This window comes from Pagrus pagrus, assembly GCF_965226575.1.
Source record: "Pagrus pagrus genome assembly, chromosome: 5".
Taxonomy (NCBI): domain Eukaryota; kingdom Metazoa; phylum Chordata; class Actinopteri; order Spariformes; family Sparidae; genus Pagrus; species Pagrus pagrus.
This window is the reverse complement of record NC_140189.1, coordinates 17,344,141-17,370,487: the sequence shown is the minus strand read 5'-3', so window position 1 is coordinate 17,370,487 and position 26,347 is coordinate 17,344,141. Positions and strand designations below refer to the sequence as shown.

General features: G+C 42.4%; 1 protein-coding gene across 3 annotated transcripts; it reads left to right on the top strand.

Moving 5' to 3' along the window:
• Positions 1 to 1,497: 1,497 nt before the first annotated feature.
• Positions 1,498 to 25,586, top strand: cyfip2 (cytoplasmic FMR1 interacting protein 2). 3 transcript variants are annotated; one of them, XM_084352255.1, is made up of 30 exons: positions 1,500 to 1,693; positions 8,154 to 8,303; positions 8,408 to 8,497; positions 9,296 to 9,373; positions 10,927 to 11,028; positions 11,217 to 11,398; positions 11,481 to 11,577; positions 13,200 to 13,328; positions 13,436 to 13,540; positions 13,633 to 13,721; positions 13,863 to 14,100; positions 14,240 to 14,392; positions 14,900 to 15,039; positions 15,150 to 15,297; positions 16,041 to 16,194; positions 16,304 to 16,460; positions 16,540 to 16,636; positions 16,725 to 16,801; positions 16,892 to 17,000; positions 17,117 to 17,236; positions 17,408 to 17,607; positions 17,698 to 17,785; positions 17,897 to 18,040; positions 18,190 to 18,280; positions 19,969 to 20,099; positions 22,382 to 22,454; positions 22,544 to 22,638; positions 22,735 to 22,973; positions 23,339 to 23,486; positions 23,584 to 25,586. In XM_084352255.1, the coding sequence occupies exons 2-30, from the start codon at positions 8,187 to 8,189 to the stop codon at positions 23,749 to 23,751; spliced, it is 3,759 nt and encodes a 1,252-aa protein (XP_084208381.1). In that variant the 5' UTR covers positions 1,500 to 1,693; positions 8,154 to 8,186; the 3' UTR covers positions 23,752 to 25,586. The 3 variants fall into 3 exon arrangements, with proteins under 3 accessions (XP_084208382.1, XP_084208381.1, XP_084208380.1); XM_084352254.1 differs by lacking the exon at positions 1,500 to 1,693 and adding an exon at positions 2,045 to 2,366 and having other exon boundaries at positions 19,969 to 20,101; positions 22,381 to 22,454; XM_084352256.1 differs by lacking the exons at positions 22,382 to 22,454; positions 22,544 to 22,638; positions 22,735 to 22,973; positions 23,339 to 23,486; positions 23,584 to 25,586 and adding an exon at positions 20,486 to 22,373 and having other exon boundaries at positions 1,498 to 1,693.
• Positions 25,587 to 26,347: the final 761 nt, after the last annotated feature.

Genomic DNA, 26,347 nt, shown 5'->3' with positions numbered 1-26,347 from the left:
TATATGGGATCACAGTATAATAGATGAATCATTTTCTGTTCTGTCTACCAAGTCAGGTGTTCTGGTCTGTGGTTGTGGCCAAAAATGGCAGTAAAGGTTAGACAATGCTCTCTGGCCCAGAGAGACTTTGACACTCACACTGTCACAAAATATGTCAAAGTACAAAGTCAAAGCTGGATCTTTGCACTTGAGTGTAAAATACATTCTGTCATTTAGTCATCCACTTAATGATAATTTAATAATGCTAATAATTGAATATGTGGCTAGCCTGTAGGCCTACAATGCTGTATATAATATCCTTATGCATTATACATATATTTTTACAAGTTTGAAATGAATAAAAAACTGTTTCAAACACATATACACTGAACATACACTATGCTATACTGTCTCAATTTAATATTGATGTCCCAGGACCATCAGCGAGAAGATTGGCAATTTATGTATAGTTATTCTTAATGTCTGTCACTGGGTTGGATAAGTGTTAAAATTATATTTTATGGTGACTGCTAAGGATAAATTGAGGGGTCTCAGCCAGAGGAAGGAAACAGCCCTAGTCTGGTGATACAGGGCACTAAAACAAAGCTTGCTTTGTTTCTCCATCGTCATATTACAGTTATTAATCTTACATAGCCACATTTCCTCATCACCATGCATCCTCCAAACAACTGTGTTTCAAAAAAAGAAAAATAGAAATAAAAACACAATGGGTCTTTCTTTCATACGCTTTCAGAACAAATGCACACCCTAGCCTAGGGGTGACCAAACTTTTGTCCTTGGTGGGACAAAATTAGAAATTAATGTTGGAAAAGAAGAAGAAACCTACAGTATTGTATTGCAAAGATTAATAAGGTCACTAGGATCCTAAGTACCCCTAATGGCATGACTTCCTGAGCAATGTGTCACTCTGTCTGCCATGTTCAGATTATGAAAAATTATTAATAATTAGGATTTCCACATTTTTAAACAGCATTTTTACCTAAAAAAAAAAATAAACAAGCATAAATAGCAGTTAATCAACCCTTATGGTGACAGGCCACATTTTGGGCAGCTCTGTCCGATGGCCAGATCAAGATCCTTGGATGTGAAGCTGTGGACGCACTACCGCTTTTGTCCACAGGGGGCGCCAGAATCAACACATAAGTGAAGTCCCTTGTAGCTGCTTTAAAAAAATAAAAATGACAAGTAGGACAACATGGTGTCAATTTTGAATTATTATAATCAAATTTTGTCCTGCAACATTATGAGATGTTTACAGTTTGTTTCACTTCATTTAAAATGGTTTCGCCTCTAAAATCTATCACCATGAGCACCACAGATACACTATAATCCCAACAGAGCTATGCAAATATATAAAGTCTATTTATAATGTTTTATTTTTTTTCTCCCATATTAAAATGTACCAGTAAGAGGCTCAAAGGGGAGGGGGGGCCTCCTCCTTCTCCTCCTCATCGCCCATCGCTTCAGTGTGACTGTCCCTTTAAGAAAATGCACTTGCAGCCATTTTCTGCTCTTTGTGTGGGGTGGATTAGCACAGGGTAGGCACTGGGCGAAACTAGAGCATCTATCGGCACAGAAGACGAGGCTAAAAAAAAAAAAAAAGAAAAAAATCAGCAAACACTGGACCGCCGTCGCAGCCCGCGACACCGTCCGCCCGTCTTCGTGTCTCGCCGGACGGACATGCGATTTACAGGTATGTAGGCAGGAGCAGCGACGGATGGAGCCGCAGCGCTTCCAGATGAACGGGGCTGCTGATGTGCGGCGGGGTTAGTGATGATGGCTGGAGACCGGGGGGAGCTGTTTTTCTCTCTCTCTCTCTTCCTTCTGCTACTGTGCATCACTCGTTAATTCACAAACATGATAAGAAATAGATGCACGATAACGCCGAGTAATCTCTCGCTCTCTCTCCCTCGTGAGGCGGATCGAGCGACCCGGTTTTTTTTTTTCTTCTCGGGATTATTCTGACACATGAATGGGATCCCCGTTAGCCTACATCGGCACCGTAGCTCACGCTGAGATGGGTGGGGTGAGGAGAAGGGTGCCCGTTGGTGAGCAAGTGCACGCGGATGAAAGATGTGATCGCGGGGCGATTTTCTGGGCTGATAGAGAGGAGAGACGTCCGCTATGATCAGAGGAAGAGGAGGGAGGGGGGTTGATGCTTCTGATGGCTCCATTTCACATCGCTCTTTCATCATTTTATGGGCCTATTTTCTTTCTTTCTTTCTCTCTCCTCTCACACACATCACCGCCTTGACCCATCCGACCAGCAGGGCACGGCATGTAGATGAGAGCAGGCGGCGTTAGAGACGTTTTCAGGGCGGCCTGGAGCCGATCAACAGGCCTGTTCACTGATCCACCAACGACAGGTTCACCTACTTCCGTCTAAACGCTGCTGTTTGCTTTTTTTCACGATCATCATGTATCGTTGCGCTCCTCTACAACGCACGTATGGATGTGGATGCTTTTGCAGACTCACTGAGTTGTAAATGCCAGCCCCCTCACCAGCCAGCAGTGATGTAATGATGAGGCTGTGGGAGCTCTGCTGCTGCTAATACTCATCCAAACTGCATGGGGAGGATCACTGTCATATTCAAGTCATATATCTGGTCCATTTATATATATATTTTTATCTAAGATTGCCTAAACAGATGTGTCTCAATGGAAAAAAATGTAACTTTTAATTTGAAAGGAAGAGGACAGACATGCACAGGGTTCGTTATGTAAGAGATAGTGTCTAGATTAGTGGTTGATCACTGTGAATGTGTTGCTGAAAGATAAATCAGTGTGCAGACCAGCAGAAGATGAATGGCCACTATTTATTTTTTTTGATTAGGGATGCTCGACTTGACGAAAAATATATTTTAGGTTATCAATCGGTATCAGTGAAATTCTGGCTGATAAATCGAGCCCACAATGTGAGGCCACGTTGCTTTCATTGACTGAACGAGAGCAGCGTTTGCAGTACTCCAACACAGCAGATGGCTGTTTGCAGCGTGAAAGTTGGTTTACGATCCACCAGTAAGCAGTTGGATATTAAATTATCCGTCTGTGCTCACTACATCTTACCTTCTTACCCTCAGGTGTGCATAAACTATAGGTTAGCAGCTTATAGAAAATACAAACGTGGTGAAATGTTCACTTATCTTATCTGCATCGGCCACGAGAAGCAGGTGATGATTGGTTGTCGGCATCCGTATCACTCGTTTTGATCAGCAGTTAATTATTTAAATAGCAAATCCAGCCAACATGCCAAAGATTCACTCAGTCCACATCGCCAGAAGTGAGTTTTTTTCTATGTTCTCCATCTGATGTCATTGTAAAGTGAATGAATTACCAGAATAAACAAGCCTTTTGAATGGTAGAGCGCCAAGGATACTCACTCATACAGTAGATACCAGCCACATGAATACGCCAAACAACAATGAATTATTTCTTGAAAAACTGACAAAAATGTTGAAATTTTAAAGAAAATGAGAAAAAGATCCTGTAACCTATCTTGATCTGCAGCAATTGGGTCTACTCTGGGCCAAGACCCATCCTCCATCCTCCATGAAAATCTGTTTAGTAGTTTTTGTGTAAACCTGGTGACAAACCAACAAACCAACAAAAGACAGAGCTGAAAACGAAACCTTCTCTGTAGGGGTGATTGAAAGAACCTTTAGATTCTCCCCATAATGTGGCTGGAAGTAAGATGGTTTTGCTGTACAAGCTTTTTACTACTTTTATTTCTCAATCCAGTGATTTGAGAGGATAATAAGCACAATGCCTTTAAACAAACAGTAAATAACCAGAAGAACAAACAGCCAAGGAAAAAGGAAGTGGGGTTACGCAATGTTGAAAAACTGTGACCTTTTACTAAAACTTTACATAAGTTTCACACTTGCTCATGAAACTTTGTTTATGGACCTATAAAAGAATATCCTGTCTGTACAAAGGCTGGTGATGCAGGTTTTTGTGTACTATTCTCTACCTGTCAAGCTCGGTCACGTGAGCCAGGCTTATGTTGCATATTCATGTGACGGTCATTGTTGCGGGTCTAAAAGGGCAGCATGACATCATGGGGTATCATGAGACGACAGCAGTTTTGCGTTGTGGCTCTCTTAAAACGACAATCAGCCCGTCAAATACCTCCGTCAGCCGTCCTGCACATGATGACACACTGTAGACTGCACAGATGCTGCTGGAACACACATGTGACTGATGACTATGTGTGTGTGTTTGTGTGTGATCGTGTTGTAAACGATCATGTGTAAGTGCCTGTCCTAATGCTTTCCTCCACGCCGATCGGATCTCATCTTATTGTTCGGATGATGAATATATATTACAGAGCTAGCCTTGGGGGGAGATCCCTTTGAGTGGTGTGACCCTGGAGTTGACACACTTTCTCTCACTCTGTCTTCCTCTCAGGCGAGATGTATTACACAAACGGCCAGCAGCACATACCGGTCATGATATTCTTCTACAAATAATGTATCATGTGTTTCAATGCTGGTAATATATTGAGCACTTCCTCGATTCTTTGCTGGTTTAGTGTTGCCATGAGGAGATCTGACCACAGCTCTTAAAGGTGCAATATGTAACAACTTTATTCATAAACAAACATGGCAGCGTATCACCAGAGTAACCGCTTACTGCTGCCAATTCTAGCTACCGTTAGCTAGTTAGCTTTGTAAGCTGTGCATCTAGAGGTCTGGACTGGAGGTCATAGCACCAGGGGAGCGTTGGGGTTTGGAGCAGGCTAGCTTGTTAGCATGCTAACTTGAGTAGATACCTCTGCAACACAAGACATAGCAGTCCTTGACATAACAAAAACACTGTCATTTACTCGCTCTCAGTTCCAACTAAAATTCTTGCACATTGCTCCTTTAATGTAAGCTTTAGTTTCATCGTCAGAGTTGCCTGGGGGGAACTTTGCCGTGCATATCAATAAAGGTTCTGTGTTAAATTCTCCCAAGAGTCCAACTACTGTATGGGTTCTGTGAAGAGCTGTCACGTGTGGCCTACAGCTAGGTTACCAAGTGTCCAGAGGGGAATGAAGGGGCCCTTTGCTTTGTAAAGATGCACAGACACACCAACTGTTGAACAGAGTCGGGTACAGGGTGGGAAAGTTTATTCAGCCAATTCAGGCTTCAGTCTGTGTCTGTATTCCCAAGCACAGATGGGAGTTTAGTAGCTCTGAGCATGTTTATCTGCCTGACAGAACCCCTTGTAGCGAGCTGCATGTTTCCTTTTCTATAAGCTGAACAGTTAAAAATAACCAGTCGAGTCTTCAAAGAGGCAGAGAATGACTGAATCCAGGTTGTGAAGCCAACAGCAGTGGGAAGAATACAGGAAACAACATATTTATTTTAACATCGGCGTTACAGTGTTACAGCAGCACAGGGGCCTTCATTAGTGTACAAGAATAGAGTTTCAAATCTGCAGGCCTTTTAATCATTTTTATTCTGGCATCACGTCAACATTAGTGAGACCTCCATTGTTACTTGTACCCTTTTCACAGTGGACAAAAACCCCACTAACACAACACAACACCTAGGTGGACACGCTAATTTACTCCCCGTCCCAGAATGCGTGTTGAAGTTAAAGCCGCCGGATTGTTAATACTTTTCCATCCGTTTCCATCCAGGCAGCGCTCGAACATTGTTCAGTCGGCACTGAGTTTGAAAGAGAGACCGAAGTAAAACATATTGGAAAATAACTGCTGCTAACAATATCATTGGCTGATCCATACTGGGCATGTGCAACTAACAACAGAGAAAAGAAGTAAATAGGAAGAAGTGAGACGTGCCACTCCTTAGTCAAAACAATGTGTCTAATTTAGAATATTAAGACTAAAAGACAAAAGAATCCAGTAAACCTTGGTCTAGATGAGACTAGATTACATGTGAATACACTGACGTGTCACTCACTCAGGACCATTTGAATTTTGACGACTCACACACTGTTTGATTTTGGCCTCGAGGCACAGCTGGTGGTTCACCTGATGTAAATATAACTTCTGTGCATGTTAACTATGACAGTTTGATGTGACAGGAAACTCCACCCACCTCCTTTCTCACTTCATTTGTGATCATGTTAATGCGTCTGCACATTTGGGTATGAGCAACAACAATGTGAATGTATGATGTAGGCGTCCGTCTGCTTCTTTAAAGGTAACGTACAACCAATCTTACTACGACAGTTATTACAATGACTATCTCTAGTTTGAAAATCTATAATGATATGTCTTACTCTTGGGTAATTTAGTGAACACCTTGAAAAAGCAAATGCTTGATATTGTCACTCAGGGTCAGGGGTTGACATGTTGTCAGTATGCTGCTGCTTTGCTAGATGTATCGACTGCCAGTTGTGTGTAGACGTCTTACTGTGTTTTTCATCTGCTCATGCGATCATCAGTCTGTGGTTGACTTTCACTCTGTCTACCTGTGGCAAGGAGAAGAGAGACAGTCACGTTGTAGTTTTATCTGCCTCTTTTCTCTTTGCTGTTCGGCCTCTGGCCCTTTCAGCTCTAGTTGTGCTCTCTCTGGCTGTGAATATTAAGCTGATTATCGGGCCTGTCAGCCCTGTCTGCCAGGTCAGACGTAAAACACACATTTCTTAGAGGCACATGATATATGGGTGGGCGCGTACACACTGCTTTGGCTGGGCCGATGCTTAATAATGAGGGAAAGGACGATGCAATGACTGTGCTGTTTTAAGGGGGTCTAGTCATTTATTTCAAGGACGAATCAAATGTACAATGATAATGATAGCTGTGGATTTTTAAGCCTTATGCACGAGGTGCACGCACATTCTATGTTCATATACAGTATTTCACCATATTTTGATTTGAGTTAAAGAATATAAACTCACTTCTGTGATTTAACATCATTTAACGTCGACTGCCTTTGCAAGATCGCACATTTTGTGTTTGTCAGACGTCATTCACTGCCAGACCGTTCACTGCTGCTCTCAGATCGGTGAGATTTCCAGGTCTAGGCACTTCAAGAATTATACGCTTCAGATGGCCTCGAGCTAAATAAAAAGCTAGAACGGAAACAGTGTAGGAGCCTCTGCCCTTTACTTCCCCTGAGCTTAATCTGGTATTGACATATAGTGAAATGTGAGAGGATACAGGTGCAGGATGAACACACAAAAATACAGCAGAGCATAACTCAAACAGGGTTTCAGAAGAGGAAGTGGGGTCGCCTATACATTCAAAGAGAATAGATGGTGTATCTGTTTTTGGGTTTTTGAGAAAAATCATGTAACTATAGCATTTCAATTGTGATGTCACCTCTGTGTTGATCTATTGATTGTGCACCTTCTAACTATTTTACCATCCATCATGTTCCAGATGTATTAATCTGACCAGACTTTACGCTGCATATTAACTTTGGATTCTTCTCGGTTGAGTTTGTGTTCTTACTACTGTCACTTGAAGTTGAAGCAGTGGGACGTTTGAACCAATTATCCATTACTTTTACTTTTACTTTTACTTATTCAAGCATTTTCCCATTAATTTTAGCTAACAATTTAGCTAACTTTTTGAATGATTTCCCCCTTGCTTTAAACTAACTATTTAGCTAACTTATTGAACCATTTCCCCGTTATTATTATTATTATTATTATTATTATTATTATTATTATTTTTAGCTATTTTGCAAACATTTTCATTGATTTTCCCTTAACTTCGAGATAACTATTCAGCTAACTTATTCAACTGTTTCCCCAAATATTTAAGCTAACCTATTTAACCATTCTCCCATTATGTTTAGCTAACTACAAAGCTTACTTATTCAACCATGTTCCCATTACTATTAGCTAACCATTTCAACCTTTTATCGTACTGTAAGCTATATATTTTAACAGACTATCCATCACTTTTAGTTCTCTATTTTATCTATTTATCCATTGCCATTAGCGATCTATTTCTGTTTCAACTTCTCTGCTCACTTGCTAATTACATAATTTTCATACATTGTTAGTTGCAACACGTAATATTCAGTTGTTGTCACTCAATATGTGTATATTTACTTTACTTACCAAATTTCTGTTTTATCAAAGCTACTTTACAAGCTCTCCAAGTTCCCCCCTGGGGAACCAGTACCCCAGTTTGCATACTAAGTCCCATTATCTCATATCCTCGCTCTGTCTTCCTCTGTTTCTGTCAGACTGGGGTGTTGTGTGAGTGACGCCTTGTTACCATGACGACCCACGTGACCCTGGAGGATGCCCTGTCCAATGTGGACCTGCTGGAGGAGCTGCCCCTCCCGGACCAGCAGCCATGCATCGAACCCCCTCCTTCCTCCATCATGTACCAGGTACGCACCCACACACGCTGTCGCCGCCGCGTGCCACCATTACCCCCGAGTTGTTCATACTTTCTCAATGCACCCCTTTCACTCCGCTCTCCCTCCTTCCGCAGGCGAATTTTGACACCAACTTTGAAGACAGGAATGCGTTCGTGACCGGCATCGCTCGTTATATAGAGCAAGCCACGGTCCACTCCAGCATGGTGAGATCTGTGCTCCACTTTTTAAAACACACACATGCCGTCATGTTTATTTTTGCATCTGAGTAGCTGAATCAATTTTTTGTTGTCTATTTTAAATAGTTGCTGTTCCCCTTTCAATAAACACAAAGCTGGCTGTGGGAAGCGGCCTCACACCCTTAAAGAGAGCCTTGTTTTTCTGAATTGATTATCATTTGGCTCCTTTGTTGGGATTTGGCTCGGCCTGTGGCAGGACACACACACACACACACACACACACACACACACACACACACACACACAGACACACACACACACACACACACACACACACACACACACACTAGTACACTCATATAGATACACACTTCCCTCACACACTGGTGAATCAGGCAGGCAATGGACCAGTAAACCTCTTTCCCCTGATGGTGAATGAATGGAGAGTGTGATTGGACTGGCAACGAGGGGAAGTAGAGCTTTATTTAACCTTAGTTAATCAGGAAGTCCCATTGAAGCCAGTCTATTTGAGGACACTCCTCTCTCTGGCTAGTGATGGAGAAGTCTGTCTCACCTACTTCTGAATGAAAGAAATGTTCCCCTGCTGAAATATTCATCAAGCCCCATTCATCTGGAAGTTATGACTCGTCTGAGATATATTCCGTTTCACAATAATCCGATAATGCCTTGTTGTGTGTCTTTGCTAAAGTAAGAAATACAAAGAACTGAGGGATGTGCTCAAAGCATTGCTCCTTTTGAAATGTGCACATAACTGTGCATTAAGAATGAAGGTTGTCTCTTGTTGTGTTCTGTCCGTTTGTGCAGAATGAGATGCTGGAGGAAGGACATGAGTATGCCGTGATGCTTTACACTTGGAGAAGCTGCTCCAGAGCCATTCCCCAGGTAACACACACACACACACACACACACACACACACACACACACACACACACACACACACACACACTAAGCTTGAGCAGTATATCTGTTTTCTTATAGCTTCATACCTTCCTGACATTTCACCGGGGTATACGGTAGATGACGGGATCTGTTTTTCGCTATCAGCTAACAGCTTGCTAGGTCTCCTCCTGCTGATTTCAACATGGAGTTGTTGTCTCACAATGTAGTAGTTCAGTTTGTCATTTGCTAAGGGATGGTGAGTTATCCATACATCAAGACATACAGACATACATAATCCCCTTTCATCCTGGAGGCATCCTGGGGAGGATTTTTATTCATCCTAAACACATCGGTGGCACGTGCTGTGCACTGCAATTTGGGGATGCACGATATGGATCTTTTTTCAGCCAACATCGCTAACCGATAATTACCTGCTTGTCATGGCCGATACTGATAAGATAACAGATAATTTCACATGTTTGTGTTTTAAAAAGAAGTTTATAACCTGTAGTTTATGCACACCTGCGGGTAGGAAAGGCTCACATGTAACCTTTATCCCTTTTTTTCCTGAATGAATCATGTTGTCTTCCTTTGAAACTCTAAAAAATGTTTATACTGGTGACGACATGGCTCTCTTGTCTAAGTTTAAGTTACACACTGCCAACTACTGTATCAGAGTGTGCAGATGCCTCGTTGTTAAGTCAATGAAAGCAAAATTGCTTATTGGTTATAATTTTAGCGATACAGATAAATAGCTTCCCGACATCACTGGCCCGATATATATCATGCATCCCTAACTTCAGTACATCGTGTCTGTACCAGTTTAATGGTAAGAGGAATGTCTGTTTTTTTTTAATTGACAATGTTTAAAATCACATCTAAGGAACCTTGATACTGCCCATGCCTAACACATACACACTAATGCTTAATATGTCACCTTAGCTTCTTTTTTATTTCATCCATGACACATTTTCCATTCCTTCATGATTTGATCCTTCTCACAAGACTGAGACTCAACAAAGAAGAGATCTAGTATCAAACCAATCATGTCATTTCTCTGTTCAATGAAAAGTTTACTTGAATTTCTCTGGAAGTCCTCGACTGGCAAAAACACAGACAAGCATCTCGTAACTGTGGCAGCGGTTGCTAATGTGACATCTCTTACCACACCTGACATCATCGGCCGATGACTTAGAACCTGTCAGCATTTCGCTTCTACTCTGCATTTATTTGTTTGAACCAGCTACGTTTATCACACATTCGCCCTATCTTCATTATATGAAGTTCTAATCTAGTCATCGATGTGGAAAACATGTACCTCAACCGGTCTGCAGTGTTACCTGTGTGACCTCAAATTGGACAGTAACAGTTTGTACTGTACATACATGGAAACAAGACACTTTGGTGGTGAGAGAGAGAAAAAAACGCCTCATCACCAAGTCATTTTTTGCATCATGCTGCAAATAAACTATAATTTTGCATGAGCCAGCTGAACTCCTGTGTAACCACTTCTGCAAAATCAAGCTGTGTGATGGCACCCTCTTGTGCGTACTAGGTGAAATGCAATGAGCAGCCCAACAGAGTGGAGATCTATGAGAAAACGGTGGAGGTGTTGGAACCTGAAGTGACCAAGCTCATGAAGTTCATGTACTTCCAGGTAAGATTGATGGTTATATTTTTATAATAATATAATAACTGAACCTGACATGCCAGGAAAAACCTTAACTGGGCTCATATAATGCCATACAGGACATTTTCATTTAAGAGTTTGCATGTTGAAGAACGTTGTGTCTTTTTAAAATGTGTTCTTGAAAACCCATACATCCCTTTTCTTTGTCTTTACAGCGGAAAGCCATAGAACGTTTCTGTAGCGAGGTGAAGCGTCTGTGTCACGCTGAGAGAAGGAAGGACTTTGTGTCTGAGGCCTACCTGCTCACTCTGGGCAAATTTATTAACATGTTTGCAGTGCTGGACGAACTGAAGAACATGAAGTGTAGCGTTAAGAATGATCACTCTGCCTACAAAAGGTAGTGAACCACAAATAAAGGAGTCATTGTAGAGAGTCTTAGTCAGAGCCAAATTAACATTCGTCTCTTCCTCTGCCTCCAGGGCAGCTCAGTTCTTGAGGAAGATGGCCGACCCTCAGTCCATCCAGGAGTCCCAGAACCTCTCAATGTTTTTAGCCAACCACAACAGGATCACTCAGGTTGGTGTGCAGACTCTAGCCTGTCTTGTGTGTACAATCGTGTAACTATGTGAGGATATGGGGGATGGAAGTGGGACTGTGATTGAAATGACTTTTTGTACAGTGCAGCTGTAAGGTGCTTCAAGGGTATGTTTTCAAAAGGTGGCTATAGACATGTTCAGTCTGTAATAATACAGAAATACAGCAGCCTTCTTACCTAATACTCCAGGAAACCACTTTCTAGACAAGCTAAGAGGATGAATGACTCACATTTGTACTCTTCAAAGGTGACGTGACAAATTGTGCAATCTAATCGAAAGGGCCTTATGGAGCCATTTAGCTATTAACCTCAACATTAACATCTGAACTGCTGAACAAGCAGGATACAACTGGCCCATTTAAGTGTTCTGCTCTTCACAGCCAGATAGTGATGGCAGCGACAGAGGAAGATTGTTTTGTGTGTGACGGTGACCTGGCAGTTCATTTCAAACGTTGGTGAGCAAAGTCCAAAGGCAGACTAATTTAGTGTTGAAAAAGATTTTAGCTCGATTAAATTTTGCATGTTGTCATTATTATTCAGCATTTTTAATGACCCAAAGGCACATTAAAAGCCCATTAGAAACACAAATACAAAATTTAAGATTTTCATGCAATATTTTCACTGTTGATAATTATCCAGGGTTCAACATTGATGTTCCTTTTCATTTTCCCGGTCTGGCAAGTGGTCAGAAATCTACTTGCCCGATGTAAATTTTTACCTTTTTTGCCCTATGCAATTTGTCTTTTTATTAGCCGTTATCAAATAATAACAAAGACTAGTTAATTATCATGTTTAATCTTTGTTAGATTTAAAAGAACAAGAACACAGTGTGTCATAGATGCGAAGCAACAAACATAACCTAACTGAGCGGACCTTCCCGTTTCCATTTTCTTGCAAGTGCCCAATTGGTACCATTAACTCTCGCAGCTTACTGGCTCCGAACCATAGATGGGAGCACACTAGTTTATTTTATTAACTTAGCTGAGCTCGTACTTAGTTGGTACCTCACTTTTAGCATTCCAGCCCACTCTGCTGAAGGAACAATACGATACGATACGATACGATACAACACGATATAGTTTATTGTCCCCTTTGGCTAATTTCTTGGGCTCAGTGTAGATGCATTTAGGCAGCGAGGCATTCAAGTGCCTTGCACCAACAGTGACAACTTTGCAAGTGCAGCAAGGAACACATTACATGATGTGCTGATGTTATGCTTTAGCAATGAGCTTATCTGGACACTTTTGCACCAACTGTCACGTACAAGAGAGATCTGCTACCCACAGCTTACACTGATGAACTTTGTCACAATCATGTGTGTTACCCACAAGGCCGTCGCCCCCCAAAAGGCGGGGGAGGATTGCCTGGTAACTGTACTGTGCTCAACTTTAAACAGAAACAAGACGGAAGCTAAATGACTCACTCCTTAGCTACTTTCATCATCCATCATTCTTTTTTGCCTGATTTGCTTGCCAGACATGGCATTTTACTTAATCCTGAGCCCTGGTACTGTGTGTCTAGAGAAGGTGTAGAATGAGCCTTTTCTGTCTGTCAATGAATGTATCTGAAGGTGACCTGTTGTTCCATCTCTGTCTATGTGTAGTGCCTGCACCAACAGTTGGAGGTGATTCCTGGCTACGAGGAACTTTTGGCAGACATTGTCAACATCTGTGTAGACTATTACGAGAACAAGATGTATTTGACACCCAGTGAGAAACACATGCTGCTTAAGGTACCCGCATTTTAACATCTTTACCTGCCGCTGACCTATAACAGTCTGATGTTTAGCTGGCCAACTGTCCTGATGTAAAAACAAATCGCTCTCTCTCTCTGTGTCAGGTGATGGGCTTTGGTCTGTACCTGATGGATGGGAATGTGAGTAATATATACAAACTAGATGCCAAAAAGAGGATCAACCTGAGCAAGATTGACAAGTTCTTCAAAGTAAGCCTTTTGCTAATTTAGCATCTCTTAAATCCAGAGTTGTATTTGTATACGTGACGTGAGTTTGAACCATTCTTTGCCGTGTTTTTCAGCTTCAAGTGGTGCCACTGTTTGGAGACATGCAGATAGAGTTGTCGCGCTACATTGAGACGAGTGCTCATTACGAAGAAAACAAGTCCAAGTAAGAGGACCTACCTTGCGTATATATACAGTGTAGTTAACAATAATGCTCTTGATCCCAATCCAAAACAGCAATTCTTGACCACCACACCATCTGCTCCTGCCCACCCCCAACCCTCCATCTTCTCCATTCTGTGCCCAGGTGGACATGCACCCAGAGCAGCATCTCGCCACAGTACAACCTGTGTGAGCAGATGGTGCAGATCAGGGAGGACCACATTCGTTTCATCTCGGAGCTGGCACGCTACAGCAACAGCGAAGTGGTGACGGGCTCGGGCCTGGACAGCCAGAAGTCCGACGAGGAGTACAGAGAGCTGTTCGACCTGGCGCTGAGAGGTCTGCAGCTGCTGTCCAAGTGGAGCACGCACGTCATGGAAGTTGTGAGTAAGAGCGAGGGATCGCCTGTGTTAGTGTGTGGGCCCGGAGAATGTCTGTGTGGGTTTAGGTATGAAGCAGTTGGTGGTTTTGCCATTGATCATTTAGCTTTGATCTATTTATAACTCTCTTTGTCTCTTCCAGTACTCGTGGAAGCTGGTCCATCCCACGGATAAATTCTGTAACAAGGACTGTCCGGGCACAGCGGAGGAGTATGAACGGGCCACGAGATACAATTACACCAGTGAGGAGAAATTTGCCCTGGTGGAGGTCATCGCCATGATCAAAGGGCTGCAGGTAAAACACCAGTGACCCTGACAGGTGTCGAGCCGCTCTTTCATCAATGCTCTAAACAGTCGACGATTAAAGGATGTTTTAAAACCGTAAATTGTATCAAGCATGAAAAAATATCCACCAAACAGCTTTGATGTCATCCATTGTTAACCTCAGTGGAACGGTTACACATTTTGGGATCAAAAGATCAATCCCGCTTTCAACAAGGAGAAAATGTAATATAGGAATGTATATATAGGAATGATGGTAAAGTAATTGAGCTTTTTGTGGAAAACCACATTCAACACAAATTATTACTCGAGCTCCATATTTATATGTCTTAAAAACACAACTGGGGGACATCTTTAATGGACAGAGAGAGGTGTTGGGCTTCTCATCTAACTCTCCGCAAGAGAGCGAGTAAACATATTTCCCATGTGAAGTTACTCCTTTCATAGCGAGTTGATGGTCAGTAGCCCCTACGACCAAGATGACGACGATGATCATGTTGCTGTGCAATGAACGGTGCAGGTGCTGATGGGCAGAATGGAGTCGGTGTTTAACCAGGCCATTAGGAATACCATCTACGCAGCGCTGCAGGACTTTGCTCAGATGACCCTCAGAGAGCCTCTGCGCCAGGCTGTACGGAAGAAGAAGAACGTCCTCATCAGGTACACACCGACGGATGTGATCTGATCAAAAGCACATTAAACTTAATGTTATTGCTCTCGATCCTAAAAGATCTAAATCGCTTCTCTAATGCTGTTTTCATTATCTGTAGTGTTCTTCAGGCCATTCGAAAGACTGTCTGTGACTGGGAGGGGGCGAGGGAACCTCCAAATGACCCCTGTCTGAGGGGGGAGAAGGACCCGAAAGGTGGATTTGACATCAAAGTGCCCCGCAGGGCTGTAGGACCCTCCAGCACACAGGTAAGGCGCGGAACAGAAAAGGATTGTAGTGCTGTATTAGTGATAACATTACCAACATTTAGCTGCATTAACCTCTTTCTTGCAGTAGTTTGTAAGAACTGTCTGCCTCCTGACATTCAAACAGACTTAACAAGTGCTAAGGTTCATTATATTACAGCATAGTGAGGGCCACCACCATAGCCATTTTGTTGCCCCCTACTGGCCTGGAGTGCAAATGCCCAAATGAATTAACTTCCCACCCAAATAAACACCCACAGTGACTTAAATGTAACTCCCTAATGTGCTTTGGGAAAGACGCTGCAGTGCTGTTGGTTCTGAGCAAAGCTTATTTCTAAAGCAGGTCTAACGTGCCACAGAGACTCATCATATGACATGTGGTGTGCGAGCAGGGTGAGTGATAGTGGATGGTGTAACTAGGCAACGCTCTGCTACTTAGACCATGCAGGCACCAGAACGGAACAGAGAGGAAGCAGATTAGTGGACGTGAGAATGAATGAGACAGTAACATGTAACACAGTTTGGTGGCTGATGAATTGTTTCTCTGTTAGCGCTTTGAATTACAGCTGAATTATCTTTGAAATGTTCAAACTCTTTAAGGAAGGCTTTTATTCTGAAGGTCAGCAATTATTTTCCCGTTCCTTTTCCTCTCGAAATTCCACGCTACATGCAAAGAGTACACAGAAAATGACAGTAATAGGATGTTTTTCACTTTATATCTTCTTACCTTTGTCTTCCCTGTGCAGCTGTACATGGTGCGCACCATGCTGGAGTCACTGATAGCAGATAAGAGTGGGTCGAAGAAGACTCTCCGCAGCAGTTTGGATGGACCAATAGTGGTGGCCATTGAGGACTTCCACAAACAATCCTTCTTCTTCACACACCTGCTCAACTTCAGCGGTGAGTAGATCATATCGAAGCCGCTCTTGTGAAAATGATATGATGTGTTTGTAGACCCGTAGACATTCCTTCATTTTCTGATCCCTTCTTGTGTCCTTCCGCTGTTCAGAGGCCCTGCAGCAGTGCTGCGATCTGTCCCAGCTGTGGTTCAGAGAGTTCTTCCTGGAGCTGACCATGGGTCGCCGAATTCAGTTCCCCATCGAGATGTCAATGCCGTGGATCCTCACCGACCACATCCTGGAGACCAAGGAGCCCTCCATGATGGAGTAAGACACAACTCCCAGCGACAAACTCAGATTTTGTTTGTACATCAAGACTTTATTATAACCATTCTCCCTCCTGCAGATATGTGCTGTATCCTCTCGACTTGTATAACGACAGTGGCTACTACGCTCTCACCAAGTTCAAGAAACAGTTCCTTTACGATGAAATCGAGGCTGAGGTAAGGAATGAAATTCAAATGTGGCGACCTTTACCTCAGTGCTGCTCTTTTTAAAACAGCACCCTCATAGTGTTTTTCTTGGCCTTAGGTAAACCTCTGCTTTGACCAGTTTGTCTACAAGTTAGCAGATCAGATATTCGCCTACTACAAAGCAATGGCCGGAAGGTAGGAGAAGTGACTTCCTCTTCATTTTTCAGAGTTATTGTCAGATATTATTGCAGTCTGCAAAATTCCTCTTCCTCTTCCTTTTCACAGTGTCCTCCTAGACAAGCGCTTCAGAGCAGAGTGTAAAAACTATGGCGTGATCATCCCGTACCCTCCATCGAACCGCTACGAGACGCTGCTCAAACAGAGACATGTTCAGGTACTGGAAACATTAAAAAAAGTCCTCTATGGCTCATCTCAGGTGTCATTATTCCTGTTACCTTTTTATTTGCGTGCTGTATTGCATTGCATAACCGTTCCTTCTGTGTCTTGCAGCTGCTAGGTCGCTCCATTGACCTGAACCGCCTGATCACCCAGAGGATCTCGGCAGCAATGTACAAGTCTCTGGACCATGCAATCAGTCGCTTTGAGAGCGAGGACCTCACTTCCATAGTGGTGAGATCACCAGCGATACAAATATCAAAATGTAACAGGAGACACTATTGTCCTGTTACGTGGGTCTGCAACCCACTGATGCTTTGGGTTGGCTCGACCTACCAAGCTAAAGCGTCAGTATTTGACCTTTAATCAGCTTTCTAATACAAACTCTGTATCCCTCCGTGACAGGAGCTGGAGTGGCTGCTGGAGATCAACAGACTAACCCACCGACTCCTGTGCAAGCACATGACCCTGGACAGCTTTGATGCCATGTTCCGCGAGGCCAACCACAACGTCTCCGCTCCCTACGGACGGATCACGCTGCACGTCTTCTGGGAGCTGAACTTTGACTTCCTCCCCAACTACTGCTACAACGGATCCACAAACCGGTCAGTTTTGTTGGTGTTGTGTTTTTAGATATAAGTTCCTTAAATATCCTGGGCCTCCCTTTTGGGTTTTAAACATCCTTTTCTTTTCAGCTTTGTACGCACAGCCATTCCCTTCACCCAGGAGCCTCAAAGAGACAAGCCAGCCAATGTGCAGCCTTACTACCTGTATGGATCCAAGGTATGGTGCTGCTGATAACTTGTATTTGATATAGCAGGAAAGATTTAGCTAAAATCTTGCAGTAGCAGCGTGTGATTAACATTGTCTCTCTCTTTCTTTCTTTCTTTTCAGCCTCTGAACATTGCCTACTCCCACATATACAGCTCCTACAGAAACTTTGTTGGCCCGCCTCACTTCAAGACCATCTGCCGTCTCCTTGGTTACCAAGGCATTGCTGTCGTGATGGAGGAGCTGCTTAAGATTGTCAAGAGCCTGGTATTTATCTTCATTTTCCGTTCCCTAAAAACGTGTTTCCTTCCCCCTCAGTGTGCTAATTTCTTACAGTGAACTGTTTTGTTCCCACTTTGTGCCCCTTCTACCACGTTACCTGCTGTGTTCCATCCATCTTCTTTGTCACTTTGCAGCTACAGGGCACCATACTGCAGTACGTAAAAACACTGATAGAAGTCATGCCCAAGATCTGCCGCCTGCCGCGCCATGAGTATGGCTCCCCAGGTGAGTTTACAGTCCTCACAGTGAGTGCATGTGGGGTTATAATTGACATTTACAGCACCAATTCTCTCACTATTCAAGCTGTAATGAGTCACACATGGACACATAGAACAGTGGCAGCCTTCGAGAGTTGCAAATTTAGTGGATGACCGCCGTTGCACCTTTTGTGCCATCATGTCCTCGGTAAATAATATGATCACATGAGCTCAACCTGGTCGGTGGAAGATGTTTTTTTACTCGTACTCATGTCAGTGGTCCTCTGATTTTTCATCTCGTGCCATCATCGGGTCAAAACTTCAAAAGTACATTCCCATCAGCCTCTGCTGCATTTTGTGTTTTTAGCTTCTTAACAAATGTTAGCATGCACCTCAAAGCACCGCTGTGTCTGTAGGCTGTGGAGTTGTTTTTAACATTTTCCTCAAACAAAATAATAACTAATAATAAACTCATTTATCAGCTTTTGGAATCAGTTATGTCCTTTCCTCTTCTTTTATCCATTGCACTAAACATAAGACAGTCAAAGGTACAAAAACAAATTTAAAGTATGATTCCATGGTGCAACATGTAAGAATTGGCTCACTGTCAAATTTATACTCAAAACAAAAAGTGTAGCTGCCTTTAGCTAATTAGCTCAGTTAACCTTGCAGCTAGCAGTTCGGACTGGGTGCTCAGGGACCAGAGGAGTGTTCATTTTTACACTGCTTGCACAGGAGCTTTGGACTAGGACGGGCCGGGGCTAGTCATAATGTCAAAACTGTTATTTATTCACATTCTATTGATAATTTTAGTTGATTTTTGAATTATTTAAAGTAAAATTCCTACATATTGCCCCTTTAACCATGGCACAGTCTGTATATGTATACATGTACAAAACTGTCTTGTTGTTGCTACACTTCTGCACACGGTACCTCTTTGAGTGCATTCAGGGCTTTGAAACACTGCTGGAATAAAATATCACTTGGAGCAGCTGTTAAACATTTGCAGCACACAGCCAGCAGAGGAAAGTGCTGACGACATACAGTATGAACCATTACATCAGCGAGAATCAAACAGCAAGTTTTGTAAAACAGTTTGGGGGTGTGTAAATGAGCTGATTGGGGACACAGTGGGGAAAATAGCAACACTGCTACACTAGAAATCAGGTTTAATAAAGGGGGTTTAACCAACATGCAACACAGAGGTAACATTAAAATGAACATCTGAAAAGGACAGAAATGATCAGGTATACTTTTTAAAACAGGCTTTACTTTTCTACTTGCTTACTCTGCGTCTTTGTGTATTTACCGACACGCCTCCGAGCATTTTGGCCACAGATCTGTGTGCAGATTAGAGGCCAGTCAGATGGGATATCCCTATGAGTGGGGCTTAGTAATCTGTAGATTACTGATGTTCTGTACCCAGAGTTCTGTACCTGGCTTACCGCCTGTGATCTTACTGTCAGCAGTTAATGATCCTCCGCTGTGAAGGCCTCATGCTCGGCCAAATGCGGGTCAGGGCAGCTGGACAGACCCGCTGACACCATCCTGGCAGCAATAGATAATCAGTGACATAATGAGGTATTAGAGGGCGCTTACTGCTCGGTCTGTGCATTCGACTGTAGGAATAAAAGAGGTGGTTTAATGATCGATTTTTGAATGCGTTTCTGTCTTTGCTATCATGGCTGCATTTTTTCCCTTTCTGCCATTATCCAGGTATCCTGGAGTTCTTCCATCATCAGCTCAAGGACATCATTGAGTATGCTGAGCTGAAGACAGATGTCTTCCAGAGCTTAAGGGAGGTTGGAAATGCCATCCTGTTCTGCCTGCTCATCGAGCAAGCTCTGGTAGGACAGTTTCTTTACTAGTGTCAATTTCCCTTCAGACTGTTCTAGTGTTATACTCATGTTGCTATCTCTCTCTTCTGTCTTTGTAATTTTGACCACTTGTGTTTCTTTCTGTACCCTCCTCTCACCTTATTCCACTGTTAATGTGGTCCCTGAGCGTGCTCGGTGCTCAGGGGTCGGCTAATGTGTAGCTTTTCTCGACTGCCATGCTTTTGTGTCGCTGACCAATAAAAACCTGAGTGCCTGAAGGTTTCTGCCCAGTACATGATGTTGATGCTGTCGCGGACAGAAACTCTCAGGCCTACAACAGATGTTTGATCTTCTTTGATGTGTTTTTTTTCTGAAATACAACTCTATTTTTCATTTCACGCTGGCGTCTACCACAGGTGGTAAGGATTTAGGTCTTGTCGTTGGTATCAAAATAACACGCAGACCGAAAATGTCTTTTTCTCTTTTATCTCTTGTTGGTTTGGGCTGCTGTCTCTCTCTTTCTTCTTTTTCTTTACACACGGTTTGGCACACACGGTTTCACCTCCAATCAGCCATGGAAGCAGAAGGACTGACAGTTTTACTCAGAATTAAGTGAACGTATCGTTTTTTGGCATCAAAGCCCAAAGAAACTATTTGTATTTGGAGACACACATTCGATCGAAACAATGTCAAACACACATTCGGCTGCTATATTATAGAGTCTTTATGTCCTTGTCTTCCCTGGAAGAGGTGATGGTACATTTCTGGTTGGTTGTTGGTTCAGTCTTGTGCTTAACTCTGCACTTCTTCCTCCATACTCTCTTCTGGGTCTGGGCGCTTGTGATGCCTGTCTGCATAGCGCTGCTCAGCTGTCACTCTCTCCCATTTCCGTCTGACTGGTGTTTGTGTGTATGTTGGTTAGGACTGCCTGTAAGTGTGTGTGTGTGTGTGTGTGTGTGTGTGTGTGTGTGTGTGTCTTGCTTTTTTCATCATTGCATGGCTCTCTTTTCTCATCCATCACCTTTTAGTTCCAAGCTTCTTAGCGTTTAGTTTGACTCGTAGCTTGTTGTCTTGACTAGTAATCACCATGACTTCCATCTTGCTAAATAAGCTTGACAAGTCATTCTGTTAGCACGACTTCTCAAGACAAAAATACCACTAACACACTGACATTTTACCCAGAGGGATGAGAGGTTATTAGCAGGGTGTCTGCAGGTCCTTAAAAAGCCTTGATTCTACGTACAATTTTATAAATACAAGGCCTTAAAAGTCATTAAATAGTCTTAAAACTTAATTGCCCCAAATATTTTATTTAAATTCATTCATCCTATTTCTTTTTGTCAAAATGAGACAAGCTCAAAAAGTCTTTGTAAGATATGGCCAGAATTTTACTTTAAACTTACACACATGCATCAAAAATGAGCTGACATTATCATCAGAATGTAAAGAAACAATAGCGTGATTGCTGTGTAGAGAGGTCTGCCGAAGTTAGCATGCTAACCAGCTAGCCTAAGCCCGTTCTGTCTCGTAATACCACTTCGTACTAGCAGGAGGTGATAGCCCCGTAGTAAGCGTAATAATTGAAAAAAAAAAACCTTCCAAAATGTCAAGTTTCTCTCTTCTATCGAACTAAGACGAGCTGAATTTCCTCACTAATTCCTCATAAAACACACCTCAGTAGGTCCTGGTCCGGACAAGCTGTAGGGCCACTGTCCCCACGGCTAACTGAGCCATGAGCTAATTAGCTAACAGCAGCTAGATACAGCCAAGGATAGCTTCTATTGCCAAGCTATAGATCTGTCTAACTCACTATAATGACCATGTATCTACATAAAACCTACCACCGCACGGGGCTTCTACATATGTTTATACTAAGAGATAAGAAAAAGATGCAAAAAATATCTTTAAAAAGCATTAAATGTAAGTGTCGGCTGTCTGTGGTCAGTAGTCTGATTAAGACGGTTGTACAGTTGACCTCCTGCCGCTAAACCAGATTAGATGGGATGTTGTACCTAAGAGGGTGACAAATTATAATCCTGCTAATATTGGCCTGTCATCATGGCTTGATAAACATACACTCATTCAGTTATCCCATCTCCTTCTCTGCATAAGCTGAAGATAGTGGTGACTAATCCATCAGCATGCTCCTACTAGTTTAATCATATTTTATTATGCTTTAAAAGCTGTCGTTAGCTTTAGTATACAATCAGCATCACCTCATGGCTACCTGCATGTAAGGGTGTCTGAAGGTAGGCTGAATGCTGTTCCTTTACATCAAAATGACCCTTTCTCTTGATATGTTTGAATCCCAGTCCCAGGAGGAAGTGTGTGACCTGCTTCATGCCGCCCCCTTCCAGAACATTCTGCCCAGAGTTTACATCAAAGGTATTTAATAAAAAGGGTCACCGGCAGTACATTGAAGTCGTTTTTGTTCAGTATGTACAGCTCCCTGCTTGTGTTTGTGTGTTACACAGAGGGGGAGCGTCTGGAGGTGAGGATGAAAAGGCTGGAAGCAAAGTACGCCCCTCTCCACCTTGTGCCTCTGATTGAGAGGTTGGGAACCCCGCAGGTGAGTTCAACACCTCTCTGTCTCTACATCAGACAAATCTGATCTTTTACTCATCTTCTGTTTGTATCATACTTACTTAAACTTTCCTTTTCCCAGCAAATTGCCATTGCCCGCGAGGGGGACCTGCTGACCAAAGAGCGTCTCTGCTGCGGCCTTTCCATGTTCGAGGTCATCCTGACGCGCATCCGCAGCTTCCTGCACGACGGGGTGTGGCGCGGGCCTCCGCCCACCAACGGCGTGATGCACGTCGACGAGTGTATGGAGTTCCACCGCCTGTGGAGCGCCATGCAGTTCGTCTACTGCATTCCCGTGGGCACGCACGAGTTCACAGCAGAGTGAGTGAAACCTGTCCGGTGTTTGTGTTAACTGTTAACTGTAGCAGTGTGTTTTTTTTTTCTTGTCTCTTTAAGTTATCAACCGTACGTTCAGTCAAACATCAATTAAACTTAAAATACAACAATTCAAATTGAAATGCACATCAGAGCTCCAAATTAACTGTTCACGCCTGTTGCACTGGTGCGACTAAATTTTAATTTAATTTCTCAACAAATTATGTAGGTACACTTCTTATCACATCTTATTTATGTAATCTTGTCACATCTTCTGGAATATATTTGCATGAAAGTAGTTGTTGGAAATGTGCACTGAAATTCGATGGCTCCAACTTTAATGGAAACAACTTACGTGCCTTGCCTTCCAGGCAGTGCTTTGGGGACGGGCTGAACTGGGCCGGCTGTGCCATCATCGTGCTGTTGGGACAGCAGCGTCGCTTTGACCTTTTCGACTTCTGCTACCACCTGCTCAAAGTCCAAAGACAGGACGGCAAGGACGAGATCATCAAAAATGTGGTGGGTACACTGCATCTCACTGCTTTCAGTCACATGCACACACACACTTCTCTATATTATCAGACTCATTCCCTTTCTCTTCTGGTTTCTTTGACAGCCCTTGAAGAAGATGGCCGACCGCATTAGGAAGTACCAGATCCTCAACAACGAGATCTTCGCCATCCTCAACAAGTACATGAAAGCGGTGGAGACGGACAGTTCCACCGTGGAGCACGTTCGCTGTTTCCAGCCTCCTATACACCAATCCCTTGCTACCACCTGTTGAGATAGACCCTTCACACATAGTGCACACACACACACACTCACACACACACACGCATAGCTGTGATACTTATTTCTGCCTCCTCCTGGTCTCGTAGAGGTATAGATTACTACGATGGCTCCACGCTGGCTTCAAGAATCCAAAGACAAAACCCTCTAAAACTGTTGCTCTATCTAACGCGCGTCTGTCTTTGAGTTCTCGAAGCATTAAGTGGACCAGGCCGGAGGTGGAAGTGTATATTCACACCTTTTCTTTTCTTTTCTTTTTTTTTTATTCTACTCTCTGTGTGGCTCTCACTCAGACTCATGCATGCCTTCTCTTATTCCTCCCGCTGCACACCTGTGGGTCGGACCACCGACACAAATGCCAAAATCCCCGTCCTGTAATCTGAAGCCCCTCGTTTGAAGCCATCGGGGCTCGCAAACACCTTCCAGAATTTGCAATCAAAAGCTGAGGCGAAAGTAAATCTTAAATAAAATACTAAATAATGCAAGAAATAACTAATTTTTTCTAAGTTATATAAAGATCTTTTAAGTGAAACATGGTGCTCTTAAGTGCTACTACAGCGACACACAGTACTAGCACAGGCACCTGTGCTACCATTATGCGTGTCCTCTATTACGACCAGAACATGTTTATCGTGACACATCTCAAGCTCATCTGTATAATAATCTGGTCTGCCCGTGTTCATGATAAAGCAGTGTCTATCTATCACGATGCATTCAAATACTTCTTCCATATTCTTTCTTCACCTGCTTGCTTCCAAAGGAATGAAGGTACATCGCAGTTTTGATTTGCTTTTATTTATCTCCCCTCCCGTCTGGTTTTCTCGCTTCACTCCCTAAAACATTTTTTATTCGGTACCAGTTCCACTGTAAATCTCACTGTTGAACTAAGTGACGTGTCGAGTGTTGTAATTGTTCTTGTTTTTAATTATGAATATTTTTAATTTACACATCATTGGTATACTTGCCTCTCTACTACTACTGGCTGGAGACCTCATTACCTGTTTTATTTTTTTTATTTTTCTTTCTCTCTTCTGTCTGTTGGAAAGATTTTTATATTCTGTACATGAACACAGTGATATTATTTACAGTTTGGAAAAGACACATCTTCATCGGGGTAAATGTGTTTGCTTTTTCAAGAGTAAAGAAAAAAACAAGAGAAGAAAAACAAGATTAGAAAATACCTCTAGGCTGTATAAAGACAGTGCTGTACTAGATTAACCTGTTTTGAGTGTGAATGGATGATGTCGGTCTAGCAGACCTGTGAAATACTCTGCACATAAAGGAAAAAAAAAATCATAACTAATATGTCGGTTATAATTAAAGGGCAGTTTCCTAAATATAGTCAGTATTTACTATTGTTGGACTTTTGCTTTAGATTTAGCAGTGTTATCAAAATATGCAAAATTGGTCCCTATTTTTTTCATATGAAGGAAAACAAATGGATTATTAAGAAGTAACCCTCCCCAAACAGCTCTGTGACCTTTTTCTGCTCCGTTTTGAATGAACAAACTTTCTTTTGTAACTCCAGTGTCTTTTTATCATATTTATTCAACTCTGACGTATTGTTCATTTAAAGGTTAATCTAGTAACAATGAAGGTACCAATGTGTCATCTCAAAACCTTAGCATGGCAAGTGTAATTTATTGTCATCAATGGCTCCATTTGTGACATGAGGCTTTGTTTATGATATTGTTGTACAAGTGACCATGTTTTCAAGTACAAAAAAATGGAGAAAAAAAAAAAAGAGTATAAAATGTACAACAATGGTCCTGGAAAGGATTTGAAATTATGTTGTATTTCCATGAAATAAAAAATGTTTAACTGAAAAAAAAAAAAGAATCTGTGTATTTGATTTTGGTTACAGTATTGGATTCAATGGCTGTAAACAGACAGTTGCTTCTTCACTTGCTTCTGGTTTGTCGACCGACTGTTTTTAGACAGGACATGTTATGCTTTGGTTGTTTTTAGGCCCCGTAAATCGATAAATAGAAAATATTTAGTATTCCCCACCAGTTACACACCTGGCAATGTAGAGTTACATTCATTTATTTTTTACAAAGCATGACTGCACAGTTATAGAAATAAAATATTAATAGTGTTTTTTTTCTGATTCTTTTCAAATCCCTGGAAAAATCCACAGGGGTTTGGTCAGTGGCGAAAAGTTTTCAAAGTCAGTGACCTCAGTAACTTTGGCATACAGAGAGTCGACATTTCCACAAGGCAGAATATATTTCAAATACAGTATATGACCAAACGCCTCTGCATACATTTTTCTAGCTTTGACTGCAAATTATTTCCATGTATTTCAACACAGAATATATATTCAATTCAACAATTGATAGGAGCATAAGAAAGATAGTTGTAGATGGTAGTATAGGTAGCCCTACCTTGCACTGTTAAAGGAAGTGAGAAAATACTCCTGGATCCATCCCTTTATCTGGATCCAGACCAAAGGTTATCGGATTTATTCAGGGTCGATACCCAGCCTCATTAGGTCGTTTTTGTGTAATCCTGCAGACACACCAAACATTGCTGCTGGCTTTTTTCCATGTTGAATTGGTTTGATCTGTGCTTGGCATCACGGAAACTGG